This window comes from Mobula hypostoma, chromosome 6 (assembly GCF_963921235.1).
Source record: "Mobula hypostoma chromosome 6, sMobHyp1.1, whole genome shotgun sequence".
NCBI lineage: Eukaryota > Metazoa > Chordata > Chondrichthyes > Myliobatiformes > Myliobatidae > Mobula > Mobula hypostoma.
In genome coordinates, this window is record NC_086102.1 from 79,786,352 (window position 1) to 79,800,198 (window position 13,847).

General features: G+C 41.9%; 1 protein-coding gene across 2 annotated transcripts in view; it reads left to right on the forward strand.

The window, feature by feature from the left end:
- The first annotated feature begins 101 nt into the window (after positions 1-101).
- LOC134348133 (BEN domain-containing protein 2-like) overlaps positions 102-13,847 on the forward strand; it is a 165,425-nt gene continuing 151,679 nt past the window's right edge. For both annotated transcript variants that reach the window (XM_063051062.1, XM_063051063.1), the window contains exon 1: positions 102-219. In XM_063051062.1, coding sequence (XP_062907132.1) covers positions 183-219 — 37 coding nt within the window. In that variant the 5' untranslated portion in view covers positions 102-182. The remainder of the gene's footprint in view (positions 220-13,847) is intronic.

Here is a 13,847-nt window from a genome sequence, read left to right on the forward strand (position 1 = left end):
AGAAAGCCCATGATGCTGATGGATGCACTGATCATCTTCATCAGGCGTTCGTGGGTGAGAGAGAGAGAGAGAGAGAGAGAGAGAGGGGGGGGGGGGAGAGAACAGCGCCATCAGGCAAAGAGGGAAACGCTCGACCGCCTTTGCTCGCCGCCCGCTCTCTGTGTTTGTGCGCGCACTTACGGATGGAGGCTGACCGGGCCGCCTCAGCGCAGCCCGACGGTAAGTGGCTGTGTCGTGCTTGCTGTATTAAATCGCCGAGCTCCGCAGCCCGCGCCCTCTCGTTGTCCACGGGAGCAGACCGTCGAAAATGGTGATGTTTTGGGCCATTTGTCGCTCTAGCGTCTGCCTCTCGCCTTCTGCCGACGCGCTGCGGCCGCCGGACACAAAGCCTTAAACGCGTTTCCTTCGCCTTAAAACCGATCGCAACATTTTATCCTTTTCAAATAAGAAAATTGTTGAAAGTAACCTGACGAAAACAAAAAAAAAGTGTCGAACGCGAAACGTAGTCAGATCGTGGAATACATATCGGGCTGTCTCTTCCTCTCCCTCCCTCTTTCTCTGAATCTCTCTCTCTCTCTCCCTCTCCCTTCCTCCCCCTGTTGGGGAAAAGCTTGTGTGGCTTTTCTTAAACGGCGGTGGATGTGGAAGAAACTTAATTCGGATCTCCCCCCCCCCCCCCAACCTTTTCTCTTGTATTCCTCATTGTGGCGGCTTGTTTCGTTTAGTCGCTGTGGCCTTCGGTTGGAGCAACGGCTCTCACCGCAGCTCTTGACTCCCAGCCTATTCGCCACGGCTGATAACTCCAACCTGACTCATATCGCTTGAAAATCAGGTTTTTTACTTCTGTATCTTGCCCAGAACTTATCATCATTTCAACTAAAGTTTGGGTTTTTGATAACCATTTCTGCAGAAGTTCAGAGTTATAGAATGCTGTGGAGTAAAACACCAGTGCCATGTTTTTTCATGATTTACGGTGGATATATGCATGATGCTGGGTTGGGCTTTGTCCTTTCCTGAAAACGGAGAGTTAAGTTTTTACAATTTATTCTGCCTTTAGGAAGAGCTGAGTACTTTTGTACACTGTAAAGGAGGCCAGAGCAGCTAGTGTTTTAGTTCCAAAAAATGAATGTGATATTTATTGTGCTTATATGCTGATTCTGCATTTATCTTAAAAGAGTGAAAGACCATAACACATGAGAGCAGAATTGGGTCATTTGATCCATCTAGTCTGTTCTGCAATTCCATCATGACTGAATTGTTATCCCTCTCAACCCCACTCACTTGCCTTCTCCCCGTAACCTTTGATACCCTGACTAATCAAGAACCTGTGCTTTAAATATACCCAATTACTTGGCCTCCACAGTTGCCTGTGGCAAAAAAATTCTACACATTCACCACCCTCTGACTAAAGAAATTCCTCCTCATATCTGCTCTAATTGGACGTCTCTTTATTCTGAGGCTGTGCCCTCTGGTCTATTGGATGCTTTTCATAGGTTAACCCTTTCATTCCCTGAATTCTCATGAACCTTCTCTGGATCCTCTCCAAAGCTAGCACATCTTCTTAAGGGGTCCAAAAGTCCTCACAGTACTCCAAAGTGCAATTTGACCAATGCCTTATAAAACCCCGGCATTACATCTTTGCTTTTATATTTTATTCTTCTCAAAATTAATGCTAACATTGCCCTCCATACCACAGACTCAACCTGCAGGTTAACCTTTCAAGAATCCTGCACGAGGACTTCCAAGTCTCTTTGCATCTCTGATATTTGAATTTTCTTCCCATTTAGAAAAAAGTCTACACCTTTATTCCTTCTACTAGAGTGCATAACCTTGTACTTCTCCACACTACATTCTATCTACCTTTACTTTGCCCATTCTCCTGATGTGTCCTCTTGCAGACTCAATACTACCTGCCCCTCCACCTACCTTTGTGAAAACATTCCCAAAAATAGTAGAAATATTTCCAGTTTTGTTCCAAAATCATTCACTTGCATATTCAGGTAAAGGTGACACAAAAGTAATTAATTTTTCTTCTGACTCTGCAAAGTGAGGTATTTGGATTTTCACACAAGTGTCACAAACAAAAGAAAATCTGCAGATGCTAGAAATTGAAGTAAGACACACAAAATGCTGGAGGAACTCAGCAGACCAGGCAGCATCTATGGAAAATAGTACTGTCAACGTTACAGGCCAAGACCCTTAGGCAGAACCCTTCAAGTAAATGTCCTTGGATCATAAATGTGAGAGAAGTGAAAAAATGAGGCTCAAATCTGACCAAGGAATTGATTTTGGACTTCAGGAAGAGGAAGTTGAGGGAATACATACCAGTCCTCATCAGGGGATCAGAAGTGGGAAGGGTGAGCAATTTCAAGTTCCTGGGTGTCAACATCTCTGAGCATTTATTCTGGGTCCAACATAGTGATGCAGTCTTAGAAAAGGCACAACAGCGGCTATGTTTCATTAGGAGTTTGAGGAGGAATGGTATGTCACCAAAGGCACCGGCCAGATTTCTCCAGATGTATCATGGAGAACATTCTAACTGACTCCATCACCAGCTGGACCACTACATAGGATCGGAAAAAGCTGCAGAAAGTTGTAAACTTAGCCAGCTCTATCGTGGGTACTAGTCTCACCAGCATCCAGGATACCTTTAAAAGGTGGTGCTTCAAGAAGGCAGCATCCCATAACCTAGTCCTAGGTTACAGACTCCCATCACCTAGGAATTGCCGCCTTCTCATTGCTACCATCAAGGAGGAGGTACAGGAACCTGAAGACACACACTCAATGTTTCAGGAGCAGCTTCTTCACCGCCGTCATCAGATTTCTGAATGGATAATTAACCCATGAACACTACCTTAGTATTTTTCCCTCTCTTTTTGCACTACTTGTTTAATTTGTTGTTATATATTACAATTTATGATTTTATTACTTTGTATCGCAATGTACTGCTGCCACAAAACAACAAATTTCACGATATATGCTGGTGATATTAAACCAGATTCTGTTTCTGAACCACCATTGTGTACTGTCCTGTTCTGTTGAAACTGCCCAATGTGTCAGATTGTCCTTGGAAGACAGAAGTTGCTCCCAGTATATCTTTAGCAAAACCAGGTGTTGTTATGGCCTCCATTACAGGCTGCAGTTTAACTTTAAGCCATTGTAGATGATTCAATATTGCAATCAATTCAATTGTTTTTGCTATTGCTACCTCGTCTTTTTCTCCTCATGTCTTCTTCTGCAGTCCACTTTCTGTTCATTTGAACTTCTTCACACCAGAATGTTGTGCTTTATATAACTGAGCCCTATATTAACTGGCATTGTTACGATTCCTTTGGCTTAGGCATCATACCTCTCTCCATCAAAGTCACCATTCCCTCGGAATCTCACTGTCCATCCAAAATATTTCTCGGTTTCTAACCAGTCCTTGAAGCTGATGTCCCCTCTGAAATCCATACCCTTTTTACTGCATGTTAGGATCAATCTTTCTACAGAATCCATTGTTTAGCTACAAAGTCTGGCCCTCATTCTCAAAAATAAATCAGGGTATTTGCAATTCTGTTGCCTTACTTAGTCCTGAGCTGAATTTGAGTCCCATATGTTTGATCACATCACCCTTCGCTGCCTTGCCTTAGCTTGAATGCTGTGGAAACTCATCATCATCCCTTTATCTTCTCCACTCTAGTTTAATGTTCTACCATCCATCATATTTTGTACCAAGTTAAAGTCAACCTTACTGTCATGAACAACTAAATGTACAGATAAGCAGTGTTCACAATAAATAAACATAAATTAAACCTAAATTATGCACAATCACTATAGAAGAACACAATCTGTACCACAAAAAAAAACATTGTGGTGCAAAGTGTTCATAGTGTTGCTGTTATGGGGTATTGATTAGGGAGATTAGTTCAGGAACCAAATTGTTGAAGGGAAGTAGCTGTTCTCGAACTTGGTGGTGTGAGTCTAAAGGCTTCTATACTTGGTAGCTGCAAAATGTGGAATGGTATGGGTGGTGGAGATCTTTGATGATAGATGTTGCCTTTTGAGTCATTGCTTCATGTAGATTCTACCATTGGTGGGGAGGGATGTGCCCCTGATGTATTGGGTTAGTCCACTATCTCTGCAGCTTTTTGCTTCCCTACACATTGAAATTGCTGTACCAGGCCATGATGCAGTCAGTCAGGATGCTGTCAAGAGTACATCTGTGAAGTTTGATTAAATGTCAAAGAGAAGTTTGAACCTCCTTAACCTCCTAAAAAAAAGTAAAGAAGCTGGCATGCCTTCCTTGTGATTGCATCTAAGTCCAGTCTATTCAGTGCACTTGACCATTCTTCACTTTAATAGCACTAGCTGTAATGGCACCGTGCTTTAAACATCCGCATCCTTGTTTAATCTTCACCAATCTTACAATTCCCCCATCTAATCTCTGTATCCAGCAGCACCACAGCACAGCATTTAGACCTGCTGAACAGCTCAAAGGATGCTGACCTCGAGTGTTGATTCTAAAGTTTTCTTTGACTACATAAGACTTATCCCAAGTAATTGGATTTTCTGCAATGTTACAAAGTTGTCCTGTTAAGATAATTGTACAAGAATCAGAGGAGGGAAAAAGTCATGGGTGGGGTGGGGAGAGAGAGTTTGTTTGTGTTTGGAGGGAGTTAAGAGGGAGGATGGAATTATGCTGAGACTTGGCATAGACCCAATGAGCGGAATAGCCTTTGTGTGATAAAAAGTTAGAAGTCAGTTGGTATATGTAGTTTGTTCCTCAGGAAATGATAACCATGTTTTATACCTTTTGAAAAGTTTAAATTGTGTGATGCAGCATGTTTTAAACTCACTGACTTTTTTTTACCAATACACATCCCTGTATGCACTGCAGTTCATTGCTTCATTCAGGATATGAAATGTTTGGCTTGTAGAATTAGTAAGTCTGGGATCTGGGTTGGGTGGACAGGCAGCAAGTCTTACAAGCAATGGACAAAGAAGTCAGACACCCTGGTAGCAACCAAGATGAAGCCCAGAGGCAAGAAAAAGAATTGGCTGGATGATCTGGCTAAGTGCAGTAGACACCTGCTGTTGGGGAATCTACAATAATGTGATTTATCCTATCCATTGTAATATATCATCTGATCAGCATTGCAGTCATCCTTCAAAGCAGAATTACGCTTTTCAGTTAGCCCTATGAAAAGTATTATTGCTTGCTTTCAATAAGCTATTTTATTCCATATAAGATTCATGTTATAAATCATCACTGTTAAAATGCTGAATGTAAATGAATAAACTAGCAAAAAAAACATAATGTTTACCAACCTATGATATACGGCATGGAAATCTTAATTGCAGGATTTCTATACCATAGAGAATGGGTTAGATAAGTGGTCAATCTGTACTTTATTGAACCTTCTGTGTCACTAAATTTGCCCTGTAATCTTCATATTGATATTTCTCTCATGCAGTGCAGTATCTTCAATATTTTTTTTCTTTCATGCCACTTCAATAGTAAATTGTACTTTTGTAGGACTTTTTGCGTAATAAACACAAATGTGATACACTTTAAACAATTTGACAAAACCACACAAGGTTGCATAACCAAACATTTCAGATAATAGTAAAGTTTAGAGTCATTGGAGACGTAAGGTGGTAGGGTAGGAAACTACAGAGAGCAGTTCAGCAATGGAAGGTACATAATAAGGCGCCTCCTCTTCCTTAGAAGTTTGCAAAGATTTGGCGTGACATCTAATACTTTAACAAACTTCTATAATTGTGTAGTGGGGTGTATTGACTGATTATATCACAGCCTGGTATGGAACCAAAAATCCTGCAAAAAGTAGTGGATACAGCCTAGTCCATCATGGGCAAAGCCCTCTCCTCCATTGAGTACATCTACATGGAGCTCTGTCACAGGAAAGTAACTTCTATCATCAAGGATCCCCACCACTCAGGTCATGCTCTCTTCTCACTGCTGCCGTCAGGAGGAAGGTACTGGAGCCTCGGAACTCACACTACCAGATTCAGGAACAGTTATTACCCCTCAACCATCAGGCTGTTGAACCAGTGGGGATAACATCATTCAACTTCACTTGTCTCATCATTGAACTGTTCCCACAGCCTGTGGACTCACTTTCCAGGACACTTCATCTCATGTTCTCAATATTTATTTATTCTTTTGTATTTGCACAGTTTGTTGTTTGTCTGCACTGTTGGGGGCGGTCTTTCATTGATTCTATTATGGTTCTTGGATTTATGAGTACGCCTGGAAGGAAATGAATCTCAGGGCTATATCTGGTGACAGATATGTACTTTGATAATAAATTTACTTTGAACTTCTGAAGAGGAGCATAGGAAGGTTGTGGAACTAAAGGATGCTTCATTATGGAGAAGGAGCCCAGTGTGCCTGTTGGTAGACCATGCCCATCAGTTCTATTTCCTTACAACATACTTTCTCTCAAATGATCAACCCTATTTTTATTTTTTTTTATTCTTTTGTTACTTTCCTATGGGGGGAGGAGAAGATGGCAGTGCGACGCAGCGCACGCGGCTGCTCCGAATTCATATTGTATTTGTTAAATAGGGACCATGCACAATCCTGATTTGATGGAGATGGATGTGAGAAGCACGGAGGAACATCTGGAGAAACTTCTGAAATGCCTGCTTCGCTGCTGCTGCTACTGTGCAATCGAGAATCTCCGGAGGGGAAGGCCCCAAATCCTCGGCTTTGCCTATTGCCTATTGCTGGGGCCGGGTTTGAAGCACTCGGCAGAGATGGTGTTCAGTGCTCGGTGTCGGAGGGCTGGTCGGAAGCTCAAAGTTTTCGGATGGACTCAGAGTCGGCTTTGGTCGGGTGCTTCCAGGGTGCTGCATCAGCAAGTTTGCGACGCTGGAGGTTCATGGCAGGGAGAGTTTCTCCCTTCTACCGTCTGCGTGAGATGATGGGACTTTCGAGAGGCTTTGAGACTTTTTTTTTACTGTACCATGGTCTGTTCTTTATCAAATTATGGTATTGCTTTGCACTGTTGTAACTATATGTTATAATTATATGGTTTTTGTCAGTTTTTTTAGTCTTGGTTTGTCTTGTGTTTCTGTGATATCATACTGGAGGAACATTGTATCATTTCTTAATGCATGCATTACTAAATGACAATAAAAGAGGACTGCGTGTCCTCATAGTCTAATCTAATCTATATGAGCATTTTCACAATGTTAAGTTATTCTACTAACAACTTCTGGGAAGTGGGAGAAAGCTGGAGCACCTGGGGGAAAGCCACAAAATCACAAAGAGAAAGTGCAACTTACACAGAGACTGGACCAGATATCAGAATAAAGTTGAGTTCCTGGAGGTGTGAAGCAGCAGACCTAACTTCTGTCCCACCAGACTGACTTTTTCAAATTAAAACAATTTGTTTAAAACTATAGTTAAGATAGAGCCTTGACCATGGAGGGAGACAGTAAAAGAGGACAACCGTCAAACAGAAGTGCCACTGGTAAGATCAGCTGCAGTTGTCACTTTCTGGTGGTTACTGAAGACAGTGCAACTCCATGGAGATTCAGTGGTTGGAAAGGCTCTGTTCACCAGGGAAACACTAAACCTGTGCTAAGTAGACCACAAAGAGACCTTTGCTACCAGTTCAGTGTCACCACTTTTATTAAGGGAACTTCCCACTAAGATTTACTGAAGTAACTGCATACAGGTGGTTTTTTTAATTTCAGCTAAATTTAGCAAGCAGGTATTTATTGCAGCCCTTTGTGGAATATTGTGAGCAAATCTGTTTTCTATATTATGAAATGCATATGGAGGTGCTGGAGAATCTTTGTGGGATTATGCATATCAACAAGGTTGAGCAGATGGTGTCTGTTTTCAAGAAATGGAAAGTTTGAAGGTTGTCCTGTGGGAGCACTGTGAGGGTCATGTTTTTTGACTTCTCCAGTGTGTTCAACACCATTCACCCTGCTCTGTTGGGGGAGAAGCTGACAGCGATGCAGGTGGATGCTTTCCTGGTGTCATGGATTATTGATTACCTGACTGGCGGACCACAGTACGTGTGCTTGCAACACTGTGTGTCAGACAGAGTGATCAGCAGCACTGGGGCTCCACAGAAGACTGTCTTGTCTCCCTTTCTCTTCACCATCTACACCTCAGACTTCAAATACTGCACAGAGTCTTGCCATCTTCAGAAATTTTCTGATGACTCTGCCATAGTTGGATGCATCAGCAAGGGAGACGAGGCTGAGCACAGGGCTACGGTGGGAAACTTTGTCACCTGGTGTAGGCAGAATTATCTGCAGCTTAATGTGAAAAAGACTAAGGAGCTGGTAGTGGACCTGAGGAGGGCTAAGGCACCGGTGACCCCTGTTTCCATCCAGGGGGTCAGTGTGGACATGGTGGAGGATTACAAATACCTGGGGATACGAATTGACAATAAACTGGACTGGTCAAAGAACACTGGGGCTGTCTACAAGAAGGGTCAGAGCCGTCTCTATTTCCTGAGAAGACTGAGGTCCTTTAACATCTGCCGGACGATGCTGAGGATGTTCTACGGGTCTGTGGTGGCCAGTGCTATCATGTTTGCTGTTGTGTGCTGGGTCAGCAGGCTGAGGGTAACAGACACCAACAGAATCAACAAATTCATTCGTAAGGCCAGTGATGTTGTGGGGATGGAACTGGACTCTCTGACGGTGGTGTCTGAAAAGAGGATGCTGTCTAAGTTGCATGCCATCTTGGACAATGTCTCCCATCCACTACATAATGTACTGGTTGGGCACAGGAGTACATTCAGCCAGAGACTCATTCCACCGAGATGTAACACAGAGCGTCATAGGAAGTCATTCCTGCCTGTGGCCATCAAACTTTACAACTCCTCCCTTGGAGGGTCAGACACCCTGAGCCAATAGGCTGGTCCTGGACTTATTTCCATCTGGCATAATTTACATATTATTTAATTACTTATGGTTTTATATTGCTATATTTATACTCTATCCTTGGTGCAACTGTAACAAAACCTAATTTTCCTCGGGATCAATAAAGTATGTCTATCTATCTATCTGTCTATAACAATAGAGTAGATGTGTAGGGGATCTTTAAGTTTGAAGGTACGTGTAGAACTAAGGACAGGGTAATTTTGCTCAAGATGGTTAGAGTAAGGAACGGATTACGATGTGAAACAGTCTGAGAAATGGCATAGATGTAAGGGAATGTAGATATGCTTCTGAGGGAGTAAATGATTGAAGAATCCATCAGTAAGGGTTTGATGAAGAATGGTGGAGGGGTTTATGTGGATCATAAATACCATTAGAGACCTTTTTAAGTCAAATGGATTGCTTTTGTGCTTCAAATATATTTTAGCCTTGGAATTTGTAGGTCTTAATTAACATTTCTCACCTATACCAGGGATTCCTAACTTTTTTTATGCCGTTGACCCTGCCCATTAACCGAGGGGTCCGTGGACCCTAGGTTGGGACCCTTTGCCTTATACCGTTTTTCTTACGACAAGCAACGTAAATATTGGCTAGAGCTTGCAGTCATCATCAAAGCTCAGCATGTGCTGTTGGCCTCAGCCATAAATATGTAGAGTTGGTGTGGATTTTTCTCTCTCAAAAGCAGGAATTCTTATTGGGTACTTTCTTCAGGAGAACCATAGCTTACAGCAACAGTGATATCTCAAGTTAAACTTGAAGATTTATGACAGGTACTAAAATGGGACATTTTCCACTTTAATTTTTTCAAATTTTATTATTTATACGTTAGAATATTGATATCAGGCTTTGATGCTGAGTTCATATGATATAAGATAAAGTATCATAAATATTTTTATACATTAGCGTTTTGAAATATTATTATGAACTAGTTGGAGGACATCGAACACCCAGCTCTTATTTTGAGGTTGTTCAGTAAGCAGTGATCAGATTTCCTAAACTGTGTTCTGGACATGGAGTAGAGCGGCATTCCTTATTGCAAAATAATAGTGGTCTAGTGCATTGGGACCTCTGATGCTACAGGTTACATACCAGTGGTAATTGGGCAGAGACTCTTTCAAACTAGTCCGGTTGAAGAAATCAAGCCTGGTTGCAGAGGGTCACAAAATTAGTCAGCTCCATCCTGGGTAGTAGCCAACAAAGTACCCAGGACATCTTCAAGGAACAGTGTCTCAGAAAGGCAGCATCCATTATTAAGGACTCCCCAGCACCCAGGGCATGCCCTTCCTCATCGTTACCATCAGGTAGGAGGTACAGAAGCCTGAAGGCACACACTCTGATTCAGGAACAGCTTCTTCCCCTCTGCCATCCGATTCCTAAATGGACATAGAACCCGTGAACACGACCTCACTTTTTTAATATATTATTTCTACTTTTGCATGATTTTAATCTATTCAATACACCCTATCCTCGTTATATGCGAGGGATACATTCCTCGAAGTTGACACATAATGTGAATAATTATTTAAATAGAGAAAATAGGGATGCGTTCCAGAGGGCTTCCTAAATATGTTTTATCTGTAACTTATTCACATTTTTATACCAATATGACACAAAAGCAGTACTACAAGACAACATTTGTATTATATTTAATCAGTTTAAGGTAATATTCAATGTAATAAATCATAAAAAGTTAACATCCTCTGGTGTATAGTACTCACCAACAGTGGCAGGTGTGTTCACTCCGGGAGATGAGTGGTTGTTGTGTCAGGCAGCTTTACACGGATAAGGTGGATGGTTGTGGTCGTCAGGATCATATCAAGCACAGCAAGGGGTTAAGGAAGACTCACAGAACTCTTAGAACTGCCGGCAGCTGAAGATTACAGCGATTTGCATAAAGAGGTGAGGGTAGTTTGCTTGGCAGCATTTTGTTTTTCAGCATAAATTTGCTTGTAGGGAAGAAGGGTTTGCGGCAGGGAACAACTGAAATGTTGACTCCGTTCTAAACATGGGTCTGTGTCCACCGCCATTTGTGTCAAGTGTTCCGACTTTCACCATTCCCTCACCGTTGGTAAAGTCCCAGGATTTACAAAATTGTCTATTGCTTGCAGGATCTGAGAGATAGTTCCTGGTAAAAAAATACGTAGGCCTTGAATGTGGATCACAACTTGGTCAAGTGGTTGAATCAGCGATGTTGTGTTAGGCAGCGGGAGACGCACTGTTATGTTAGGATGAATGCTGTCCAAATGTTTAGGATAGGCTGGCACATTGTCAAGCAACAAAAGAACTTCAAAGGCAAGATTCTGTTCCCGACAGTAGCGTCCCAGAGCTGTGTTAACCTTCAGCTGATGCCACGCTGTTTATAATTTCCAACTTTTTTTCAAGTATTAAAGCAGTTCTCTGCCGCTCGGCTGACAGCCCAGGACATGACATCGGACGCTTAGGAGGCATAGTTAAATATTTCAAGCGCAAAATCACTGCACCATAGGTAAAACCAACAAAAGTTTAAGATCGCGCATCCACACCTTGCCAAAACTAACGTGAGAGTGGCGGGAGTGAAATTGTGAGGCGCGTGCACCTGACTTGTATTGGTGGGAAAGCACTGCTTCTCATCCCAACAGAGAGACTGTGAGGCGTGTACACGTGACTTGTATTGGCAGGAAGGCAGTGCTCCTCACTTAACTGAATTTTGGACGCATATAACGAGATGTTGGCAGAAATAGGTTCCTCACATAACTGAATCCGCGTAGTCTGAAGATACATATAACGAGGATAGGGTGTATACATATACTGTAATTGATTTACCTTTTAATTTTTATTTTTTCCTTCTATATTATGTATTGTATTGAACTACTGCTGCTAAGTTAATAAATTTCATGACACGTGCTGGTGATAATAAACCTGATTCTGATTCTGAAGACCCCAACTGATTTGAAATGCGTCGGGGTGGACTGTTTCGTGCTTGGTGATGGCAACATGCAGTATCTCAAGTGCTGATTACAGTCTGCCAATGGTGGTATGTAAACTGCAGTTGGGATTGTGGAGGAGAACTCTCTTGGTAAATAGAATGGCCAGCACTTGATTGTTAGGTGTTCTAGGTCAGGTGAACATGAGTGCAACAAAACCACTACACTGGAGCACCACAAAGAGTTTATCATGGGTGCCACCCCGCCAGCCCCCCCATCATTTGCCTTTTCTGAATCAGTGGTTCGGTCTATCCTACGTCACCTTCTTGATGCAAAAATTTATAATCTGGACTTTCTGTTAAACTGGGATATTTCAGAACTTGTTTTAAAGAGAAAGTATAAATATCATATTCCCTTAATATATAAAGGACACAGTTTGGCCCGTCAAGTTTATGTTGGTTCAGAAAAAAAACATTTTATCCCACTTATATTCCTGCACCCGATTTCTTTCTCTCTCTCTCTCTCCCTCTCCCTCTCCCTCTCCCTCTCCCTCTCCCTCTCCCTCTCCCTCTCCCTCTCCCTCTCCCTCTCCCTCTCCCTCTCCCTCTCCCTCTCCCTCTCCCTCTCCCTCTCCCTCTCCCTCTCCCTCTCCCACCCCCCCTCCCCTCATCAATTTCACTCTGGGAGAATTGTGGAATTAGGACATGGGGAGATTGGAGTCTATGCTTTAATGGAGAGAATAGGATATGAATAGGTTAGAGGTCGGTACAGCTTGGGAGAGCCTGATAATTTTTAATTATCTCAGTTGTTGCCTATGATTGTTGTTTAATTCAGTGCAGTGCTCCAACATTCATCACTCCTGGAACAACTTAGTTTTCTAATAATGCTCCACTGGTGTAGCTACCGGAGCTGCTGCCTCACAGCCCCAGTGACCCGACTTCAATTCCTGACTTCCAGTGTGACCATGTGGATTTGTACTGGAAGCTCCAATTTCATTACAAATTGTAAAGATATGTGAGTTGCTTGGATGCCTGGCCACTGTAAACTGGCCCAACTGAGTAGCTGGGTGCTAGAATCTGGGCAAAGTTGAGTGGAAACTGGTGAGAATAAAATGGGATTACCATATGCCAGTGTAGACGAGTGGTTGATGGTTGCTGTGGACCTGGTGAGTCAATGGGTCTTTTACATGGGACTATGTGTAAGACATGATGAGTTTCTGCACAAATCCATCCATGACTCATCTAATAATAATAATTAATAATACTTGATTGATCTTGAGTGGGCAATTCTTTTGTTACAGCAGCAACAGTTGAATAAAGTAACTTGAATTTCTGGAATGACAGCATAGAACACAGAATTGGTTTTACAGCATAGAACACAGAATTGGTTTACTCCATTTCGTTTTGGAAATAAGTCTACATTTGTGAAAAAAAAATAGAGATTTAAGATTAGGGAAGAATCTGCAGAATTACATTCAAATTATGTGGCCATCAGATGTAGTCAAGAATTTTAAATGGTGGTTTTGGTGACCATAGGTCAGTATGAGGGAGGGATGCAAATTAGAGCAAAGGTAGCAGAGTTTAGGGTAACAAATTTTATAGAAGGTGAAAAGTGGGAGTCTTGTAGGAGAGTTAGCAATTTTAATATTGCACAATTAACAATTTGGTCACTAATTTCGCAATATGAAAATTGCTAAGTATCTTGCACTTTACTACAAATTTCACTTGAACTTTTCTAATGTAAACAGTTCAATCAGAAAAGCTTTTATTTTGAAAATTGTCTGATGGGTTATTCAGTACAGACTTGAAAGGCCATGAGTGGATTTCTCTGATCTACCTAATCTCATGCACAAATTAAAGATGAAAGACATGGTAGTATACACAATACTAATGTGTCAGTAGCCTCACATTGAATGGTAGACAACCAGTCTCTAATCATTCTTTTTTCTTTCTGTTTCCCCAACCAAGAACTGCTAGAAGGACAATATAGTTTGGGAATTTTAATTAATGGTGTAACAAAGAAATTGACTCA